This window comes from Zootoca vivipara, chromosome 3 (genome assembly GCF_965207765.1).
Source record: "Zootoca vivipara chromosome 3, rZooViv2.hap1.1, whole genome shotgun sequence".
NCBI classification, from domain to species: Eukaryota; Metazoa; Chordata; class Lepidosauria; order Squamata; family Lacertidae; genus Zootoca; species Zootoca vivipara.
Genome location: NC_142586.1, coordinates 73,745,418 through 73,767,533, shown reverse-complemented (window position 1 = coordinate 73,767,533; position 22,116 = coordinate 73,745,418). Strand labels below are relative to the sequence as shown.

At 40.9% G+C, this 22,116-nt stretch overlaps 2 protein-coding genes across 5 annotated transcripts in view; one reads left to right on the top strand and one right to left on the bottom strand.

Moving 5' to 3' along the window:
• TARBP1 (tRNA guanosine 2 -O-methyltransferase TARBP1) overlaps positions 1 to 12,450 on the top strand; it is a 32,874-nt gene extending 20,424 nt beyond the window's left edge. The window contains exons 19-30 of one of the 2 annotated variants that reach the window (XM_035108422.3): positions 1,525 to 1,596; positions 2,380 to 2,500; positions 3,235 to 3,345; positions 4,141 to 4,290; positions 4,598 to 4,684; positions 6,438 to 6,634; positions 8,429 to 8,510; positions 9,729 to 9,900; positions 10,095 to 10,280; positions 10,641 to 10,765; positions 11,371 to 11,507; positions 12,103 to 12,450. In XM_035108422.3, coding sequence (XP_034964313.3) covers positions 1,525 to 1,596; positions 2,380 to 2,500; positions 3,235 to 3,345; positions 4,141 to 4,290; positions 4,598 to 4,684; positions 6,438 to 6,634; positions 8,429 to 8,510; positions 9,729 to 9,900; positions 10,095 to 10,280; positions 10,641 to 10,765; positions 11,371 to 11,507; positions 12,103 to 12,262 — 1,600 coding nt within the window. In that variant the 3' untranslated portion in view covers positions 12,263 to 12,450. The remainder of the gene's footprint in view (positions 1 to 1,524; positions 1,597 to 2,379; positions 2,501 to 3,234; positions 3,346 to 4,140; positions 4,291 to 4,597; positions 4,685 to 6,437; positions 6,635 to 8,428; positions 8,511 to 9,728; positions 9,901 to 10,094; positions 10,281 to 10,640; positions 10,766 to 11,370; positions 11,508 to 12,102) is intronic. The other variant, XM_088666438.1, reaches the window with a different exon arrangement.
• A 205-nt stretch (positions 12,451 to 12,655) lies between these two features.
• Positions 12,656 to 17,409, bottom strand: COA6 (cytochrome c oxidase assembly factor 6). Of its 3 annotated transcripts, none has more exons than XM_035108426.3 (3): positions 17,253 to 17,409; positions 14,158 to 14,303; positions 12,656 to 13,134 (listed from the first exon to the last, which is right to left on the bottom strand). In XM_035108426.3, the coding sequence occupies exons 2-3, from the start codon at positions 14,299 to 14,301 to the stop codon at positions 13,039 to 13,041; spliced, it is 240 nt and encodes a 79-aa protein (XP_034964317.1). In that variant the 5' UTR covers positions 14,302 to 14,303; positions 17,253 to 17,409; the 3' UTR covers positions 12,656 to 13,038. The 3 variants fall into 3 exon arrangements, with proteins under 3 accessions (XP_034964317.1, XP_034964315.1, XP_034964316.1); XM_035108424.3 differs by lacking the exon at positions 17,253 to 17,409 and adding an exon at positions 16,816 to 17,230; XM_035108425.3 differs by lacking the exon at positions 17,253 to 17,409 and adding an exon at positions 17,122 to 17,230.
• Positions 17,410 to 22,116: the final 4,707 nt, after the last annotated feature.

The window sequence follows — 22,116 nt, the reverse complement described above, 5'->3', positions numbered from 1 at the left end:
ATATCTAGGGTTGGAAGTGTGCTGGGCCCAAGATGGCAGCTGCCTAATTAGTCAGCAGAACAAAATTAAACAGCTACTGACTACGTACAGGATGCAGGATTGCAAAGGGGCAGCGGTACCTATGGATCCAGGTTTCATAAAAACACTTCATACAGATGAGAGTCCTGTATTTGAACATCCTGATGTATATCATTCTGTAATTGGAAGTCTATTGTATCTAGCACAATGGTCCAGACCTGATATTAGCTATGCAGTAGGCATACTAAGTAGATTGGTCTCAAAACCCACACTAAATGCCTGGAAAGGGGTAAAGCAAGTTCTGAGATACCTCAAACAGACAATTGGCTATATGTTACAACTAAATTCTTCAGAGGATGAAATGTTGAGTTGCTACTGTGATAGTGACTGGGGAAATTTGCCAGATAGAAAATCTGTCACAGGATTAGTCATAATGTTCGGTGGAGCTTTAATCAGCTGGCGATCGCGCAAGCAAAACGTCGTAAGTGTGTCGTCAATGGAATCGGAGTACGCCGCATTGAGTGAATTATGCAACGAGGTGGTTTATTTCAAGCGTTTGTTAGCAGATTTAAATGTAAATTGTGGTGAACCAGTACAAGTTTACATTGATAATCAGGCTTGTATAACCTTAAGTAAAACAGAGGGTTTCAAGTCACGTTCCAAACATATCGCTGTAAAATACCAAAATGTTCGTTGTAGTGTACAAGACAATGTAATCACATGTACTTATGTATCAAGTGAAGAAAATGTGGCAGATGTATTAACTAAACCATTGGCAAAGATAAAGAACAAGCAAATGTGCAAGGGTTTAGGTTTGCTGGAAAAATGAGTGAACAGTAAAAGTTCCTACACAGGTGTTAATAGATGTTAATTGTCCAGCAGAATCTGTGAGGGGGTGTTCAGTTTCTGTTAATTGGTTAATTGGTTCTCATGGGAAACTTACAGATTCTGGCTTCACACAATTAACTCAAGGCAGTGTCAATTTACTCTTGGCAGAAAGCCAAGGTCTGCCTGACCTAGAAACTACTCTCTTCTGATTGGTTAACGACCAGCACTGAACTCTGTTATCAAGGAATGCTAGCACAGTTGGTTTTTGTTAGGTGTTAGGAGTAGAAGTGCTGTGTATATGGTTGGAGAGAGAAAGAGAAAGGATTTGTTTTGCTTTGCTTTGTATGCAAAAACTCTGCTGCTTTTATTTTCTTTTAATAAATCCTGTAAATAGTTATTCTGCGTCTAGCCGACTAGTCATTTCCACCTCAACTAGCTTCTGCGCTGTGCAGGAAAACTCTGCTACGTTTGGGCTAAAGCCACTAGAGCTATGCCTGACACTTCAAAATTCTAAGAAGATTGGTATCATTATGTTGTTTATATTAATAATGCAGAACAAAGACATTTCTCCCTTTTATGTGGATTTATGATGGCAGGGAACCTTAAGCTAAGTAATATAATATAATAAGTAAATATTGAAAAAAATCTATTTTTTCTTCTCCTTTTAAATACATCAAGACTTGTTCAGGAAGTATGTGCTTTTATAGAAAATCTTGGAGATGAATGTGCAGCAAATGTTGTTACAGAAAGGTCAGTATTTCATCACCTGGTTTATGTACCATTCACTGGATATGTACCATTCATAACATTCATCTCCTCAGTTGTGTTTCTTCTGAATCATTGTTTCCTGAATTGTGCTTCAGAAAAAATTATATAAATAGTAGGGTGCTAGGAAGTCATTATGAAAAAGAAGATAACAAGGAAACTGTGCTCTTACAAACTCTATAGCCAGGATCCAGAAAACTGCACAACTACTTTTGTTCATCCAATGGGATTCTGGGCTTGTGTGTTTTGAACAGCAGTCTTCCACACTTTTGAAACTGAGGAGAGTTTCAAAAGTTGTTTGCCATTTGAAGATGGGAAGTGAAAAATCCTCCTAGGCATGTCCAAGCCTTTTGGACATGTGTAAAATAGCTCTTTAGATTTTGATTCCATAGGGTCAGACAGAGACAGCATGTTGAGCTAGGTAAATTCTTAATCTTGTTATAAGAGCCACATTTGACCCTCCAGCCTCAGATTGCTCATTCCTGATATATGGCATAAATCATGCTGGATAGCTTCAACAAGATTAATTCCACAGTTTCAAACTTGATCCTGGTAGGACATCTGCCTGTAAAAATGCAAAAAAAAAATAGCAGCCCCGCCAAATTAGAATGGGGGGAGGGTTAGGGTTAGGGTTATTGTGGTTCTCTTAAGTATATGTTTGCACTACTGAAATATAAAGCTGAAATGGGGAGTGACTTTGCAAAAGAAAAAAGGGAGCACACGGTCAGAGGAGCAAAATTTTTTTTAAAATAATATATTATATTACAGTACAAACAGAGATGACCATTATGTGAGAGTTTGTGCCATCAAATTTCTGTGCTTGCTGGATGAGGCAAATACATTGCACAAGAAGTTTATAGAAGACTTCGTCATGAAACTACTTGATAGGGTAGGTATCTGTTTATGGTGCTTCGTGCATATGTCTTGCCCTTGACAATTGGACTGCTCTGGTTGCTGGGGACAAAGCGGCTCCCCATCTCTCACAGAGGTTATTTCCATACTGTTAGTATTTTGTGGCAATCATGCCCTTCATTTCTTTGCTTTCTTTGCTGTCATTGTAGCTTGTAATAAAGATAAGATGGAAAGTGGAAAATAATGGATGGAAAATGTGAAAGCCTGGGGTGTGTGAGTGAGGCAGCTTATCCAAAAGTTGCTGCTTATATGACACCTATTAATCACGGGGCAAGATATACAGCAGCAGCATGTTAGCTATGTCAGATATTTGTGTTAGCTGCTTCAGAATATGTAAGATTGCTCCTGAAGAAGGAACCAGTTCCAAAACTAGATTGAGCTACACTAAACTTTAATAGTTGTCGCTTTTGAGAACCAAAACTCCTTTTTGCATTCTGTATATACTGTAGATATCTACAGCGTTCTAATCCGGGATGTATTTCTGCAGCTAGAGTACTGTCATCTTCATGAGAGTTGTGTACAGGTCTTCCTTGCTTGTGAATTGCTGCATTCAGTGATTTTCATCCAGCTTGGGAGATGCTAGGAAGAAGTATCCTGCATCTGCTGTCCTTTTGACCTAGACTCTCCCTTGTGATTAACCTTTTCAACCAAAACTGAAAGAAACTTAAAGTACCAAAGCATTCAGCTTGAGCAAATTTATATTCTCTGCAGGGTGAACTCATGTCCAAATCAAAAAATCGCTATTATGTGAACTCCTTACAACACAGAATTAAAAATCGACTGTGGCAGACATTGCTAGTTTTGTTTCCGAAACTTCATAAGGTACTGTTTTTCATGGAATTTGTTTTTATTACTTATTTTATTACTTATGAAGGGAAAGTTAATTAATAAAACAGCTTTTCTATTTATAAAATGGGGTACATAGTACCACAAGTATGTAAGACTTCCTTCCAGCATATAATTCCCCCTAAGAAGAATTGCTTAGAATTAAGAAGGTACGGTAGGTTGCTTTTGTGGCTGTACCCTTTCTTAATTGACTGGCTAAATTGAAATGATTGATTTGCTCTTTTACCGCTTTTTATTTGTTGTTGTCTGTTTTGAAATGTTAACATTGATAAATATTTTAATTGAGCATCATGATCATTTTTATGCCATTTTGGGAAAATGTGGATGCTTTTTTTAAGGCAGCATATAAACTGTAAATAAAAGTAAACATTTTGTTGCAGATCCCGCTTGTACTTTTAAGATTTTGTTCTGCCTTATCCATTGCATTCCATATAAGTTAAGAGCTACCTACCGTAGTATAGAGCGAGCTCATGATGGAGCAGATTTTAGCTTATCTAACTTATGTAAAAACCCAACATGAGCCATTTCACCAGATTTGACCTTGATGTGTTAATTTCCCACTTTTGCACAGGATGAAAAGTAAAAAATGCATCTTGGTCAGCAATGATAAATTAGAGAAATTGGAGAAGTGTAGCGTTCTAATATTGAAATTGATTCAGACTGTTATTAGAAAAGAAAACTCTTTAAAAACCCTAGGAGGGAAAGAGTAGTGTGTTTTTGTGTAATTGATTTACAATGTATAATTGATTTCATACCTGTTATTTTATCTAGGATATTTTAACAAGAACTATTGACAGGATTCTACAAGCTGGACATAGTAATAATCAAGCATCAGTAAAGTACTTAATAGAATGGAATATCATATTGATTCTACATAAGTTTCCCCATTTTCTTCAAAAGTTTTGGGATTGTTTTAACTATGTGAGTAGTAAGGTATTTAGTTGTTCAATTGTGAATAAGTCATATATGTTTTTATTGAGTCCTCAAGTACTTTTCAAGTATTAAGTTGTTTGCTTAAATGGATTCCAGGGACAGGGGTAACATGTACCATTGAATATATTGACATTGATAATATATGTAGTAATTGTGTTAAAGCAGTTAAGCCCCTGTATTATGCAGGCATGAATGACTGTTTCTGGATTCAAAATTGGTTGATAAGCTGTAATTAAACTATAAGGAACTACATGCATTGGGAAACCTTGATACTAACATGTGGCTTATTTTTCAGGGTGAAGACCAGCTTAAAACGAGCATTTGCACATTTTTAGCAGTGATGTCGCATTTTGACGTAATTCTCCAAAATATATCTGAGAAGGTAAATTTTTTTGGTTGAAACTAAGAAATGGGGTGTAGGGAACAAATGATAATCCCATAACTACATCTTGTTGAGGTTACTGCAATGTGTTTTATGGGGCTGCCTTTTAAGACCACTCAGAAACTTAAAAAACCAAGGCCTATCTACTCCAAACCAGTGGCAAACCACTGGATAGCAATTACAAGCCAACTAGCAGTGTATGAGTGCAGTAGCTGTCTCCTGCTGTTAATCCCCTAGCACAGGCATAGGCAAACTCGGCCCTCCAGCTGTTTTGGGACAACAACTCCCATCATAGCTGCCAAGTTTTCCCTTTTCTTGCGAGGAAGCCTATTCAGCATAAAGGAATTTCCCTTAAAAAAGGGGAGAACTTGGCAGCTATGACTCCCATCATCCCTAGCTAGCAGGGCCAGTGGTCAGGGATGATGGGAATTGTAGTCTCAAAACATCTGGAGGGCCGAATTTGCCTATGCCTGCCCTTGCAGCTGGTATTTAGAGATATGCTGCCCCTGATTCTGGAGGTAGAATATGGCTATCATGACTAGTAGCTGCTGATAGCTCTTTCCTCCATGAAGTTGTCTGATCCCCTTTTAAAGCCATCAATATTGGTGACTATCACATCTTGTGGTAGCAACTCCCATAGTTCAGCTATATGCTGCGAAGTAGTACTATACTTCATTTTCTCCATTCAACTTCATTAGATGACCTGGGTTCATGTACCTTTCTGCCACACCTTTCTCATCTTACCCCTCCTGGCAGAATCCTACCCCCCCCCCCCCAATGCCTTCACTTGGCTGGATTGCTGACTAGCACAGGTCACCATATATTGCATGCTTAAAACAGTTTCACTGATTCCCCATGCATTTCTAGGTTTAAATAAGTGGTTCCAACCTGTAAAGTTCAGTATTTTGAAGACCACTTGCTCCCATTCAAGCCTGCTTGTTCATTAAGGTCATCTGGAGAGGCCCTTTTTTTAGATACCTCCAGCTACAGAAGTTAGTGAATGGTGACTGAGAATCAGGTCTTCTCAGTAGAGATGCATTGGCTCTAGAATGTCCTCCCTAGTTCTGTGCACCTAGCGTCTCTACTTAGGAGTTTTAGGCTGCATGTGAAAACAGCTCTCTCTCCCCCCCCCCCGGCCGCCTCTTTAATAACTACGTTGTAACATCACAACACGGTATTCCCAAACTCGTCCCTCCAAATGTTTTGGGACTACAATTCCCATCATCCCTGACCACCGGTCCTGTTAGCTAGGGATGATGGGAGTTGTAGTCCCAAAACATCTGGAGGGCCGAGTTTGGGGGTGCCTGCTTTAGAGTGTATTATTATTATTAATTATTTATTAACAATATTAAGAAATGTTAATTGTTTTTACTTTGAAATGTTTTGGCGTTTGTTTTGCTCTGTGTTTTTAATTTGTAGGCCACCTTGAAAATATGTTATTGAAAGATGGAAGATAATTTATTATTATTTATTAAAATTATTATGCATTTGCGAATTTATATGTTGGTTTATAATGCTGCAAGTTAGCTAAGAGTTGAAGGACTATGCATAGACGTATACTTTTATATGGACTAAAAACTGGAGTAAATCTTGTGTTTGGATGTAGGATTTCTTGATAAAACTTCAGTTGAACTTTCAGCTCATTGCCGTGTCAATTAAAAAATGTTTCACATTCGGAATTTGATGAGTTATAGTTAAATGACTTCTTACAAGAAATGTATGAACTACTAAAGGAATGCCTTTCTCCCTCTAGACACCAGCCTTGAAGAAAGCCCTCGTCGTTGTTCTACAGTGGTGTTTCCATCACAATTTCAGTGTTCGACTTTATGCTTTAATCGCCCTTAAGAAAATTTGGGGAATGTGCAAAGCATTGTGTGTGGAAGATTTTGAAGCTTTAGCTCCAGTTATTGAATGTAGTCTCAATCAAGCAGAAAGCATGCATGGAACAGGGTTAGTAGCACATAATTCATTTCAAATACTGCTATGAAACTAGTGATGCTCCAAAATGAAAACACTTTCTAAACCACTTATGGATGAATCTAATTTTTTCAAGGAGCACTTTGTTATACCCATAGTTGTGTTGTCTCATCTGAACAAGGTAGAACAGTGTAAAATAAACCAAATTCAGCAGTAACAGATAAAGTGAAATTTTGAAAAATGTCTGGGGATTTCTTTGTTATAAAGTGAATTTTTGAAAAATGTCTGGGGATTTCTTTTATATCAGAAGCATACCTGACCTGTGAAGCAGAAAACTAGACTTGTCTCTTTAATTTTCATAAACTGACTTGCACTCCACTTATATGAATATAGGTCAACCACTTCCTTGTTATTATTGATGGATGAGATAGAAAATACTGGTGGTTTGTGGAGTAAAAGGGAGAGACCAATAGCGTGGCAATTTGTTTATTCTTTGGGAGACTGTGAGGTTAAATTGATCTGAAAGTGCTGCATTAATATATGACTTCATATCTGGAAGAATGTCGAGTGGTGAACCAAATAAGGCAGGTAATAACAGTGTAGGTGTATAAAGTAGGATTGCTCTTGTATAGTTCATTGTATATAAACAAAATCATAATGAAATCCTAAGCATATTTACTCAGAAGAAAGTTCCATAGAGTTCAGTGGATCTTAGTCTTGTGGGAATTATTATATTATATTATATTATATTATATTATATTATATTATATTATATTATATTATAATCCTGCCAGAACCTCTGAAATGGGACAAGTTATAGATCTAAATCTGATAACTGATATATACATACACACATACACATATATATATGTTGTGATTCACAGACCCACAAGTGAGTTTTCCCAGCTGTTTGTTCTGCAGCAGCTTCCACTGCCAAATTGTGGAACTACTGTTTAAATTCCATAAAAAGCAGCTGCAATATGTAATTTGCCCCAAGTGTTTCAGCAGAGAAAAGGGCTGGAAGAATTGTGATGCATATTGCTTAAAACCGTTGTCATGAATCAATGAGTCGCAGCCATGGAATCTAACTCACAGATCTGTGCATGCTCAGGTTTGATTTATTCAGTGGAGAGACCTCAGCTTTGTGTGAAAGGAAACCATGTGGAGATTAGGTCCCTCTATTGAAATGCGGGTGGCACTATGGTCTAAACCACTGAGCCTAGGGCTTACTGATTGGAAGGTCAGCAGTTTGAATCCCCGTGATGGGGTGAGCTCCCGTTGCTCAGTCCTGTCAACCTAGCAGTTCAAAAGCATGTCAAAGTGCAAGTAGATAAATAGGTACCGCTACAGCGGGAAGATAAATGGCGTTTCTGTGCACTGCTCTGGTTTCGCCAGAATCGGCTTAGTCATGCTGGCCACATGACCCGGAAGAACTGTCTGTGGACAAACGTCGGCTCCCTTGGTCAGTAAAACGAGATGAGCGCTGCAACCCCAGAGTCGTTCGCAACTGGACTTGACTGTCTGGGGTCCTTTATTGAAATGATGTGCTTCTGCACCACAAAAAAAAAACACTCTTGATCGAGGCGATGTTGTGTAATTCCTCATAATTACCCTTGTGCTTACTAGTTGGAAAGTGACCAAATTGTAATAGAAAAGAAGAATTATGCTGCAATCCTTACCAGACTTATCTGGGAGTGAGGCCCATTGAATTAAATAGGACTTACTTCTGAGTATACATGATTAGGATTGCCTTTTGGCAATGTTTTTAAAAGAGGCTTATTGAGACATTTTATTGTCATACATTATAATATTATCCTTACAATGCAGGAATGCTAAAAAGAATTGGCAGCGCATCCAAAAACACTTTTTCTTTGAAAACTTTCATCCACTTAAGGATTACTGTGTTGAGGTAAGTACATAAATATTCAGTGTTTTCTGTTTGTTTGTTTGTTTTTAAAAAACAACCTTAGGTCTGTCTAATCGATGACACTCCCAATGTGGATCAAGGAGACATGACTTCAAATTTCCACTCATTAAAGTAACTAACCGGATGACCTTGGGTCATTAAGCAAAGGCATTTTTGTGTGTGTTGAAAACATCAAACTCACTGCCAAAGTCATCCTAATTCTGCACCATTTTGTTTTTATATGTGTGCTTACTTTGCCTAATGTACAGTTCAGTCCTGTGCAGGTCTTCACAGGCATAAGCCCCATTGTTCTCAGCAGGACTTACTTCCAGATAATACATGATTGCTTCCTTATTCAGCTTTTGCTACAGGACCCTTAAATCACACACACACCCCAGATATTTGGAAATTCACTAAACCCCTTCTTTTCAGAAGAAAATGAAAGTCCAGGGTCTGAATTTCACGTTTCTGTGCAACTTCATGGTGTACGCAACCCTGAACCTCATATAGAAGCCTGTGCTTTGGGAAATGACTACTTACTTGGAACATGTCTTATTTTATGGATTGCCATTATGCAGTTAGAGAAGGTGGGCAGAGCAGTTCAATTAGGGTGGAGAATCTATGGTGGGAGAACCGCCAAATCCAGAGTCCTCCTGACCAGGGTGGAAAAGCACAAAGTACACCAACTCCTGGACTAAAGTATTTTCCCTTAAGATCTTCTTAATATACCCATAATATGGCCATTTTATTTCCCTGCTGTCATTGTAGGTGGGGTTGTACTCTAAATATGCTTGCCTTCCATTAAAGTCAATGAGATTTAAGCCCAGTCATACTTTGGAAGTTGAACGGAATCAATTCCAGAAGTCTGTTCAACTTCCAAAATGTTCGAAACCCAAAGAGTTGCTTCTGATTGGCTGCATGAAGCTCCTGCAGCCAATCAGAAGCCGTGGAAGCCCTGTCGGATGTTCGGCTTCCGAAAGAACATTTCAAACCAGAACACTCACTTCTGGGTTTTGATCGTTCGGGAGCTGATGTGTTCGGGAGCCAAGGCATTTGAGATCCAAGGTACGACTGTACACTGAAATATCAGTGGGACAGACTGAACCATCATTTTGTTTCTCTTATTATAATAGGGCACTAATGCTTCACTTTGACTGGTTCATGGCTAATATACTTCGGCATTTTCAGTGCTAGTTCAATTTTCCAAATATTATTTTTCAGACAATATTTTACACCTTGCCGCGTCTTTCAGAAATTGCAGAAGAGGAATTGATTTCTCTATCTAAGTTTAAAGCATTCACAGACATCCCACTGAGCTCAACATTTCCATTCTCTCATTCTCGAACTTCACTTCTTGATCTGAAGCAGTGTGACTGGTCTCAGCAAGATTTGGGTAAATAACTAGTGCTGGCTTAATTAGTCATGTATATTTTATATACTTCTTTTAAAATTAATTGTGCAGTATTTTAACAACACAAAATGTTAAATGGTTATGAAGAATATTATCTGCCCTCAGTATTTCATTTCTAATAATCTAGGATTCTTAGCAGTTTGTTGCATTCAGGTAACTTAAATATTCAATCTTAGGTTTGAATTCAGCTGAATCAAGCAGCCAAAGGCAATGGACAGATGTTCAAAAAAAGATAATTCCTTGGAAGAACAGTACTCCTGATCTGGAGCTTGTGTTTCAAGATCGGGCTACTAAACTTGGAAAAGCAAACAATAAACTGATTGTAGTGGCTTCACTCATTGATAAACCTACCAATTTAGGAGGTAAGATCTTAGCCACTTGAAACTACTAGTTAGTACTTGAAAGTATGTTATGTGACGTACATTTTTTTAAAAAAAGCAAAATTTATATATTGAACCTCTATATATATTAAGGTTTCCAATGGAAATTGCATTTAATCATCAAACTACAGCACAAAAGAGAAGTGCCTTTCACTTTTTTCCTGACTTTCCCCCCTGATATTACCATAAATTTGTGTACTCTAGCCACTTGTAGGAATTAGTTGTTTGCAGGGCCATGTTATAGGCTGATGAGGATGCTTAGTTTAAGATCAGCATCTAAGTGTGCCATTCAATTAGTGAAATATGACTCATATTGAATGAGTGTGTTCTGCTTATTTGTAGGCTTGTGTCGTACATGTGAAATATTTGGGGTGTCTGCTCTCATTGTTGGCAGCCTTCATTATATAAATGACAAGCAGTTTCAGCACCTCAGTGTTTCTGCTGAACAATGGCTTTCCCTTATTGAGGTGAGTAAAGAGTATATTAATTGTAGACTACTTAAATGTAACTTAACTTGCCTCAGATTTTCATGAATGGGCTTGCCTAACATTGCATGGGATTAAAATTCTTTATGCTAGTGTTGAAGTGTTATGTATTAGTCTGCTACCTTTACAACTCTTTCCTGTGATTGACTGGGTCGAGTCTCTGGCTGTTTTACTACAGTTAAGCACTTTGACATTTGATTTCAATGGGAACGTTAAGCATGTGTGTTCCTGAATATATCTCCGACTAGCATTGCTGGAGTGGGGGGCAAACCATGGGAGTGAGGGCTATTGTCTTCATAGCTTGTTTGTGGCATTTCTGGAGGCATTGGAAATGAGTTGCTGCACTAGATGGATTCCCAACCTGATCCCCCCCTTTTTTTGTTTTGATTGATTGAACCTAGCAGTGTGGCTTTATGAATCTTAGAAGGATACTGTATCGGTCCACATAATTTTAGCCTTTCAACTGATCAAAATCTGACATATTTTGACTGATACAGCTATTTTGTACTGTATATTAATAGATGTTTGCATTTAAACATTTCTATACTAATCTCACTTTTTAAATATATATATATATATATGTGCAGGTAAAGCCATTCCAGCTTGCTGATTATTTGGAGCAGAAGAAAATGGAAGGCTACACTATAATAGGTGTAGAGCAAACGGCTAAAAGTTGTGATCTGACAGAATATTGTTTTCCAGAGAAATCCCTCTTGCTGCTGGGGTAAATGAAAAAACAACAACTTTTAAAATATAACATGATTCTAAATAATTTTTTGGTAGTGAAAGCGGAGAATTGTAGAGTTTGAGGAAAATGAAGAGATCAGCTATAATTGTTGTTCCCATTTACTGTAGTGGCTGAATAGGACTAGAATAGAAATATATGAAGGCGTCAACCACCCAGCTGTCCATCATTGTGGTTTTAATTCTGATGGCCCCCTGGTGTGGAACTTGCTCATGCCAGATATTTTTGTCATCCCCATTCAACAGGGCTGTAGGCTTATTTTTCATGTGCTTGAAAGGGATGTAAAACAGTGACACATCAGCTCATTACACCATATAATAGCACTGAGCACTGTTTTCAGGAAGTGAATTTCAATTGATCCATCTTAAAAGCAATACTAGTTATGAAAGGGATTGAGGAAAAGTTACCAGTAGCACCAGTGGCTCCTCAGGCAGGGTCTTGTTACCCAGTATCATTTTATTTGGATATTCCTTGGATTAAACCTGGGTCTTTTTGCATGCTGAGTAGATGCTCTCGGACTGAACTGCATCCCCTCTGCTAACTGTGGTACATGTTTGTGTGCTTCTCTTGTCAGAAATGAGCATGAGGGAATCCCTGCAAATCTGATTCAGCAGTTGGACACCTGTGTAGAAATTCCTCAGCAAGGAGTTATCCGGTCACTTAATGTCCATGTAAGTGGAGCTCTGCTCATTTGGGAATATATAAGGCAACAGATCGTCAAGGAAAAAGAATGAAGATAAATACATCAATCTTGTCATAGCTGTTGCTCTGATGGTGCTAAGAAATTCATGGAGTAGAGATACTACACAAAAGAATAAGTTTTGTATTTTGCATGCCTTCATTTTTTTAAAAGAACACAAATGCCTTAAATCATGACTGTATTGAAATATTCATTGATGATAAATACTCTTTCAGTATACAAGTTTCTTGGTGTAGATTATGTTGCTGAAAATATCTCTTTATATTCTTCTTAGGTGGGTTCCAAGTAACCATTTTGTAGCAGGGTGGCAACTCAAGTTTGTGGGTTCCCTGCAACCACACACAGAGCTGCTGGGGCAATGCTCCTATTTTATCAAATTAATATGCCAACAGACTCAATATGTACACTGGCATGACTGCACAATAACTAGCATTTGGCTAATTTTATTTATTCACTTGTGAAGATCGACTATCAAAATGAATGTAAGCATACTATTAATACAAAGGAAACTACTTGAAAGAAGAAACTGGTAATGAACTCACAATGTAACATTTGAGTAGATACAGTGCACCAATTTGTCCTTTATTGGTAGTAGCAATTTCAGTGAGGTGCGGTTGGGAGCCTCTTCTCTTCACAGTGCACTTCAAAGTGGGGCCTTCACACCGATGCCAGATAAACAAGTATAGCTTTTGAAATTATTTATAGGCCATCACTGTCCTTTACTGATACTGACACTTTTCAGGATCACTCAAGTGCTCTTCTTCTGCATGCTCCTTTGTTGTGGCTGTATTTATAAAAGCTGATGAGTAGCTATGACTTCTCGGTTGTCTCTGAAGGCTGAAATTCTCCTGCTTCCAACTTTGCTTTATATTTTAGATAATCTCTTCTTCTATCAAAATATTTAACCTGTTTTGAACAAGATCGCTGTTAGGAAATGAGATTGACACAGTAAAATTCTAGTGTAATGAAAACAGGAAGAACCTCTTTTGATTATCATTTCAGCATTTCAGATCTGGATTTGTAACCATGTTGATCTACTTTGAACATTTGATTTCAGGGTCCTCAACTCCCTTAAGGGACAGGTAGGTAGCCGTGTTGGTCTGAGTCGAAGCAAAATAAAAAAATTCCTTCAGTAGCACCTTAAAGACCAACTAAGTTTATATTTTGGTATGAGCTTTCGTGTGCATGCACACTTCTTCAGATACCTGAAGTATCTGAAGAAGTGTGCATGCACACGAAAGCTCATACCAAAATATAAACTTAGTTGGTCTTTAAGGTGCTACTGAAGGAATTTTTTTATTTCCCTTAAGGGAGTTATATTACCTAGTTATATTACCAAACAGTTCTAATGTCTTCTTACAGTGAAATGTGAGGTACCACAATCAACCCTACCTAATTGGTCAGGCAAATATCTCTGAGATGCTCACACAACCCTTGAGGTATTTGATACAGAGCATTACAATATACACCCTTATCAGTGCTATGCAAGTTTATAGGGTTCATCTCATTGCTGGTAAAGACAAGTATATACAGTGGTACCTCTACTTACGAATTTAATGCGTTCTGAACGCACATTCGTAAGTCGAAAAATTTGTAAGTCGAATCCCATAGGAATGCATTGGGAGAAAAAAATCGTAAGTAGAAGCAACCCTATCTAAAAATTCGTAAGTAGAAAAAATCCTATCTAAACCGCATCCAAGATGGCGGACGGAGCTCCATTCGTAAGTAGAAACATTTGTAAGTAGAGTTATTCGTAAGTGGAGTTACCACTGTACTGGAAACCTAGGAAGCCACCTTACAACAGTCAGACATAGCCTAATGTTGTCTACAGTGACTGGAAGCAGCTCTTCAGGGTTTCAGAGAGGAAGTCTTTCTCAGTCCTATCAGGAGATGCTGGAATATTTTTGGGGGGGGATTTGTGCTGCTTACCCACTGTTGTGGACACACATTTTCAAAAGAGCACCTAAGTTTCTCACACTTCGATGCCTCTTCCATATTATCATCTAAGCACTTCCAGTACTCATCCCGAGCTCCCCAGCAAGCCTTCCTTTCCTTCATTGATGGAGCTGTCATTTCTGTCACAAGAAACAAAAGTTCGCTGTTATTCTTGAACTACTTTGGTGTTCCATAACTTAACAAGTCACCATCCAATCCTACACTTTATTGAACCTAAAGTGTTTTTATTTGAGACTTAACATCGAATGTAAAATGTTTTTTAAGTGGTTTTTTTTAAGTATTTTGAAAAGCACTGTATTTATAAGGGGGCAATATTGAAATGAAAAGATCATCATAGCTGCGAAGCCTGTTACTTTGTATGCAGCCTGTCAACATTGTTACAGTTACAAGAAAGCAGTTAAAGGCCTATGTGGTTTAGTTAGACCTGTCAGCTATCTGAAGTATAACTGTGAACAGCTAAAAGAGGGGTTAACCAGCAGCCCCCCAGGGGTTGTTGCACTACCAACTCCCATCACCCTTGACCATGGTGGGGGCTGATAGGAGCAGTAATCCAACAATATCAAAAGGGTCATAAATTAGCTGCCCCGCCCTGTGGCATATAGCAGATGATCCCGACAGTAATTGCCCGAAAGGACTGTCATAGCCTTGCCCAGTCAATGTGGTCTGGTGGTCAGTGGAGACAAAAGAACCTAGAAAGAGTTTGAAGGGCTAAAATCTCTTAAGAATTGAATTCGTGAAAGCAATAACAGTCTTCACATTTTAAGAGAGCAATTCTTGACCAAGTTTCAGGTGATTTAAATTCAAAATTCAGGCACAGCTTCCTTTCTTGAGCTTACTTTGCATATATTGCCCCTTATATTATGGTTACCATATTTTTTTTCAAGAAATCCGGGGACACTTTAAAAATAAAATAAAAAATTCATGCTTTATTTTAGGAAAGGGTTGCCCAGAGTTCTGGACCTTTTTATGGGGGGGACTCCAAAGTTGTCGGGCACGCACCTAAACACAAGGCAGACGGAGAAGCCCGTCTACAAACGCCCCCAAAAAGAGGTTGGTGGGGGTGGGTGGGGAGAGAAATTGAGTAAAGGTGCTCACTGGTCTTGGGAAAACACGCATTAAACAGGCACACAAGGCACGGCTTCCCATAACCGGGAGACTGCTGGAGGGCGAGTGTAGTCTCTATGGAGATTTAACTGGCGGTGGTGGTGTCTCGTTACCAGAGGTGGACAAACAGTGGACTCGCACACAGCCCTCCTCACAAGAGAGGCTGCTGGTTCCAGAGGTGCAGAGGGAGGGAGGGAGGCTCCGTCTCCCAAGAACGTTTCAACCCCCACCCCCTGCGCCCCACTGCCGGGGACAAGGGGCGCCGCAGCACCTTCCTCCCGCCCCCCGTTTAACTCATCATCTCTGCAGCGGCCCTTGGAGGGAAAGGAGGGAGAGAAAGCAAAGGAGCCCACACGCCCACCTGCCTTCCTCCCGTTTCCCCCTCAGCCTTCGCTGTCACTCCTGTGTTCCCTTGAGAAGCAGCCGTCATGCTCCATCTCTCTCTGTCTTGCAACACAGCACAACTCTTTTCTATGCCTCTCCTCCTCTTCTTTGCCACCTCAGCGCCTCACTCGCCCCCCCCCCCCAAAAAAACTTGGGCATGCAGAGCCTGCAGCTCTTCTGCTGCGGGCGGCTCTGCACAAGTTCAAGGTGAGCGTTGATCGAGGAAGCGAGCCAGAAAAAAGCTCTCTGCCTCACGCCTTGGTTTAAATAGCCTCCACCTCAGCCAGCCGATTGGCCAGCTCAAACTTTCACATGGCCGGGACCTCCGGTGCTGCTCGCTGCCATGGTGCCTAGCCGGAAGTCCCCAGGCATAAATCCGGGGACATTAATTAAAATCCGGGGGCAGATTTTCTCCGGGGACAGATTGGTGAATCCGGGGACTGTCCCTGGGAACCAGGGACATCTGGTAACCCTACCTTATAGAAGGACATTGGTGCAACTGCTGGCAGCCCTTACCGGCCACCACCTCTTCTAGTCACAGAAGTGGAGCTCGCTAGGGTTAGAGTTGGCTTTTTTTCTAGCATGTAAAGCACTGTTCGACTCATGTCCTGCTTTTGGGCTTCCAATAGGCATCTGGTTGGCCAATGTGAGATCAAGACACTGGACTAGATGGGCCATCTATCTGATCCAGCAGGCACTTCTTATGCTTTGGGAGCCTTTGGAGGGGGTGCAATTGTGTAGGCCACAATCTGCCCTACTATTACATAAATATACTGAGATTCCAGGGATGGCATTGTTTGGTTCACAGCAAAGTCTAAAACCCAGAGATTTTAACTGTAGTAAAACAAACTGGCACACCTTATGTTTAAGGAGGCACCATTTGATAAGTTCTCCCAAACGCGATCTTAAAAGCAGACAACAAAGTCTACAATGCACTGTTACTTAGTATTTCAAGAACACTTAACACCGTGTAAGACTGGTTCGTTGTACAAACAGCGTACAAAACTCTACTGAACACTAGAAACCCTACAGTTTGCCACTTGCATTGGGCACATAAAATAATCCCAGGTTGTCAGATGAAGAGTTTTAAGAGGCCCGAAAACATTGTATTGTTGGGGAGTTGCCACATTGCACGCGACCAACCTGAGCTGCTGAACTGGGGCTAAAGAACGGGGCTCCCCAGGGCACCTATCCTAAAAGTCCAGTTTCTGCCGTGAATCGCCGAAAGGAGTGTGCGCGGACTATCCCGCAGTTTCCTTCCAGGGGCCCCGCGGAGCCGACTGCACGGAAGGCGCCGCGCGACCGAGTCCCGCACCCTTGCCGCGGCTAGAGAACGATGGCAAGTGGGCACAAGGCAGGGGAAGCGCGCGAAGGAGGCTCTGCTTTCCCTCCACGCTTGGCTGCTGCAGTCTTGGGAGGGGGGAGGGCAGGGCGAGCGCCCGCTCTCACCTCCTCCTCTCCGCCCGAAGAAGGGTTGAGAAGGGTCTCCCCGCCCGACAGAAGCGGCCGCTCCTCTGCGGGACGCTAGGCTCGCGACCTCCAGACAAGGTGAGGGTTCTACACCCGCCGCCTTCACTTACCCGCCGCACTTCCGGCTGAGCTTGAAAAGCCCGGATGTGCATCCAGGTGACGAACACACACACCGGAAGCGCCTACGCGGCTATCATGGAGCGCCTGAGCTTATTATGACAACGCGGAGGCAGACAGAGAGAGAGAGAGAGGGAGAGGAAGAGAGAGTCTCCCCGCCTACTGCGTTATAGGTTGCGCGTGCGCACTTACGCAGCTTGCTTGGCGGCTTTGTTGCTAGGCTACTGCCCGGCTCCTTCAGTGCTGCTCTGCGGGCGGGAAAACAAATGGGCTCAGGATGAGGCCCTGGGACAGGGCAGTGTCCTAAGAGAAATGAATTGCAATTCCATTTCGTGCGTCCTAAAAGGTTTGCGCGTCCTAATTTCGCTGTTAATATTTTGGTGCTTTCGAATAAATGGCAATAATATAATTCGGCAATCGAGTGAAAATCTGCAAAATTGCCATGTATTTTTTTTTAAAGTTTCAGTGTTAAAGCAGCGGCGTCTGCATTAGCAGGTGGGGATTTTTTGAGGATGGAAGCAGATCAATTAAATTGACATTTGCAGCTGGTTTTGGTAGAAAACGGACAGGACTGTCCTTACGTCACTTTGGCACCCGCCGTGCTTGCAATTGTGCTGCCCGAGAAATTCCACTTTTTTTTAAAAAAAAAAATTAAACTTACTTCCTGGTGTGTGTGGTGAACTATACGCGCTTTTGGAAGTCACGGCAGGCCAGAATTTGTTAAGAGACGATGAATAGAAGCGGAGAATTCGGGAGGCTCCGAAAGCGCAGCGTTCCTTTGTCGCGCAAGGGCTGCCTGCTGCCACCATCCGAGCAGAGATTCTGTGGGAGGTTTTTGCTTTGTGCTTGGTGTCAGGTCACCTCCGCGAGTCGCGACAGAGGCTCGGCCATAAACGGCTGCAAAACGGAACAACTTTATTAATTCCTCCTGATTTAGCAGCAGCGCTGGCGACTTCAGTTTGGACGCAGCGCCGCCTACGGTTGATCTAGCAACATAGGAGCCTAAACTTCCCATATTCTGACAGTTTGAGGAGGGCAAGTGTCCAGCTGGTTGCTTGAAAGTTGCATTTCATCCCTGAAAGAAGCATTTTCATGGACCCCAGGAACCGAGGAGTTCAGGGCTACACCATGAAGGACCAATGATGGGGAAGTTCCTCTCACAAAAACAACTACTTCCCCAAGTCTGAGTAGATTTTCTCAATTGAGTCACAGCCTATTTCCTAAAGGCTGAGAGTTACAAAAATCTTCCCTTGGTGTGCGAGTGAACTCTCTCCTCCCAAGTGCTGGCTCGTTTCCATGGGAACCAAGGAGCTGCACTTCTGAACTGTGTGGCTTTTTCACAGCATTTAGGTAAGGGTTGATCTTGAAAAGTATTGAATGACTATAATTCTTAAAAGCCTTCCATAAAACACTGCAGGTCTATGCCACTTTTGAACTCCCAAGACAGACACAATATTATCTTTTTAGCTGACATACATGTACTTGCTTTGTTTAAGTTCTTCTTTTTCTTTTGCTGTATGATTTTCTGTAGAAAATTGGCAGCTTGTTGTTAATTTGCTGTCTGTGGGGAAAATAACCTAAAGCAACATTGTTGATACTTAGTGGCTGGAGAAAAATGCAGAATGGGTAACTCTATAGACAAGCTCCCCTGTCTGGAAGAGGATGCCCTTCTGATCTCTTTTTCCTCATTGGGTTATAGAATGAGTTGCCCTGTCATGATTACCTTAAAATAGCATCTCTCTGATGCAATGAGTCCTATGTATTCCCAGATAAATAACTCCTAGTGGTCAGAATAGGCCCAATTAATATTTTACATTAAATCCTATAGCAATGATGAAGCTACTGAATTATATACCTTTTCATTTGATGGATTGGAGACCACTGGATGCCTCGTGTAAGCTCCTTTGAGCTTTCTAAAGGCAGAATGAGACCTGTGCATTATTAAAAATTATTTCATTTCCTTATTTAGGGACGTGGCCATAACTCATTGGCAGAGCGTCTGCATTGCAGGCAGGGCAGTCTCGAGCAGGTTGGCCGCCCTGGCACCTAGGGGCGGAGATTGCTCTGGCGCCCCCGCCCTCGCAGGGTGCAGCATGGTTTCCGCACGGCTTTGCCCTGGCTCACCGCACCACCGGGGGTCTACCTAGAGCCGGCCCTGATTGCAAGCAGAAGATCCCATCTTCAATCCCCACACATCCCCAGTTTAAAGGGTTAGGTATCAGGTGAGGGAAACAATTTCTGCCCGAGACCCTGAAGAGTGGCTGCTACTCATAATTGATAGTATGGGTGATAATACTCTGTCAGGATGTAAGGCATCTTCCTATAAATGGTAGTCATTCTCAGAGGAACCATGGTAAATTTGAACAAGGAACAAAAACCTCAGGATAGATATGCTAGAATCTGGCCAGGTTTGGTGTTCTTCCCCCAATACCTTAGTGAAGACTACAGAGCCCTCTTCCAGTGCACAAAGTCATTGATTGAATCCTGACTGGCAAGAATATAGTGTAACCCAGGGGGTAATTTCCACCACTGATAACCCTCTTTCACTGCCCCCAGGAGCCGCCTACCATCTCCCCTAATTCCTGAAACTACCAGTTGTCACTAAAACCTAATGTGTGTCCTGAACCCTTAAAATGGGTCTGTGGCCATTCAGCCTTTGCCCCTCTTGATTTCTTCAACCTGCAGCTCATGCCTGAAACTGTCAGTGCCAGAGGAAAGATCCCTCAGGACTATTAGCCTACACCACAGGGTTGTCACTGGAGCAGGGACTTCCCTCTCATTACTGAATCTACCTGAAATATAACACTAACTTAATGCTTCTTGTTCAGATGAATTCAAGAGAAGTTCCTTGGCAATGTGGATGATGACATTTTTAAACAAAGAAAGCTCCTAGTCAAACTAACTCTATACTGTACTTATATTCTCTGAGCCAAGCTATGTATCATGGGGGGCTGTCTGGCAATGAATAGTCTGACATAACAAAGCCACTTCATCTATCTAGCTCAGTACTTCTTCTCTCGGCTGCCAGCCTAGCCCATAAGAAAGTCTACTGATTAATATCATACTATGCTTACTCCGAATGTGACAGCTAAAAAGGTTGCCAAGTACTGTTTTCAACAAAAAAAAACAGTACCCCATAAGAAAGTCTACTGATTAATATCATACTATGCTTACTCCGAATGTGACAGCTAAAAAGGTTGCCAAATACTGTTTTCAACAAAAATGTATATTTTAATTTACATAAATTTGAATTTAGGGTGCACTTTAGGGTTTTCAATTAGAGTTTTTAAACTTCTGTTAATTTTTCAATAGTTATCATGCTCTTCTCTGCTTAGTATTAAAACTTCCCAGCTGAGTGCAGCCTCATTTTTTGTGTGGCTATTGTATTGCCCTGAAAACTATTTTGGTAAGGGAGCATGCTGAGCGGCAGTCTTCATGCTGAGAATGGCTTTTAGATAATGGAAGCTCCTTATATCCAAGTCATTGTATAACATTTCTCAGATAGTAAAAAGAATCTGAAGACGGCTAAGTAGCTAAATAAACTAGACATTTTAAGTGCAGGTCTGTTGTGCTTTAACAATGCAGTATTAGTACGTGAAAAGATGTGCAGGTCTTTGAATTAATGCCATTGCTTTCACTGAAAATTTCTTGTTGCCATAGGAAACTAACTATATACCACTGAGTACCACTGACTACAGTATCTTTCAGTACTGGTTTAGTTGTAGTTGTTGTGGTAGTTGTAGTGCCTCAAAGAAAGCCTTGTTTTACTGCAGTTACATCTAGGAGCCTTATGCCCTCAGATCTCTCTCTCCTTCTCCCAGTAAGTACTAATTTGATGGCACAAGGTTGTGCTAGGAGCTGGACTGCTGCTCTTAGCTGAAGCTCTCACCTGTGTCTGTCTGCATCTCGATCCTCTCTGCCCTCCTTGTATAACACAACTGCACAGTGCATAGGCTTCTCCAGGGCATGGGCACAGTAGCAACCACCAATTCTCTTGTATAAGCAAAGAAGGTAGGCAGGCTGGCCCACAGTTCTAAAGCCAAGGGCTGAGGTGTTTCATAGCATCATACCATACCTCTGGCACTGGATGCTGGACTGGGCTGCTGGGCCAAACGACTACAGCTCTCGAGTTCCTTGGGAATACATAGCACCGTTTTTAGGAAGATCTACTTATTGTGTGTGTTCAGGACTTGAGCAGAGTTTCTGAATAGAGTAAAATAATCCATGAGCCTGGTGAATTGTTGTAGAAAAGAGTTTAACTACTGTACATTTTCCTGTTGTGTTTTAGAAACCTAATTTTCATTAGTGCATGCAAGAACAAAATAAATGCCCTATTCTGTTGACATTTGAATAGAGGACTGTTCTGTTTTGAGTGAGTCAGAATATTAACACTCTTGCTTTGATCTTAGTTGCACATACTCCATTTGAATTAATGCACACTTGAATAAGCAAATGGCTCAGTTTTCATTTGAACAGTGCAGATTAATTCTGGCAACTATCTTTATTTTTTGGTGGGCAGGGGAGGGGGAATTACAGATATGTAAAATCTCTAGACACTATGTATACATAGTGCACTTGCTTAGAATAATTTCTAAAAGGTTTTCAAATATTAACAAATAGAATAACCACATCCAGGCTTTTTTCCTATCACCTAAATCTTGCCGACTAACAGGGTGTTACATAACTCATTGTTCACATGGCTGGCTGGGCTGCATGTCCTGGATAACATTTTCAACCTATCTTTTAATTTAAGAAATGTACATGACAAAGGGAGGAAATAATAAATTGTGTAGATAAATTTGTATTACTATCTAGATCTTTGGGGAGGTCCTTCTTATCTGCATGCTGCATCTACCA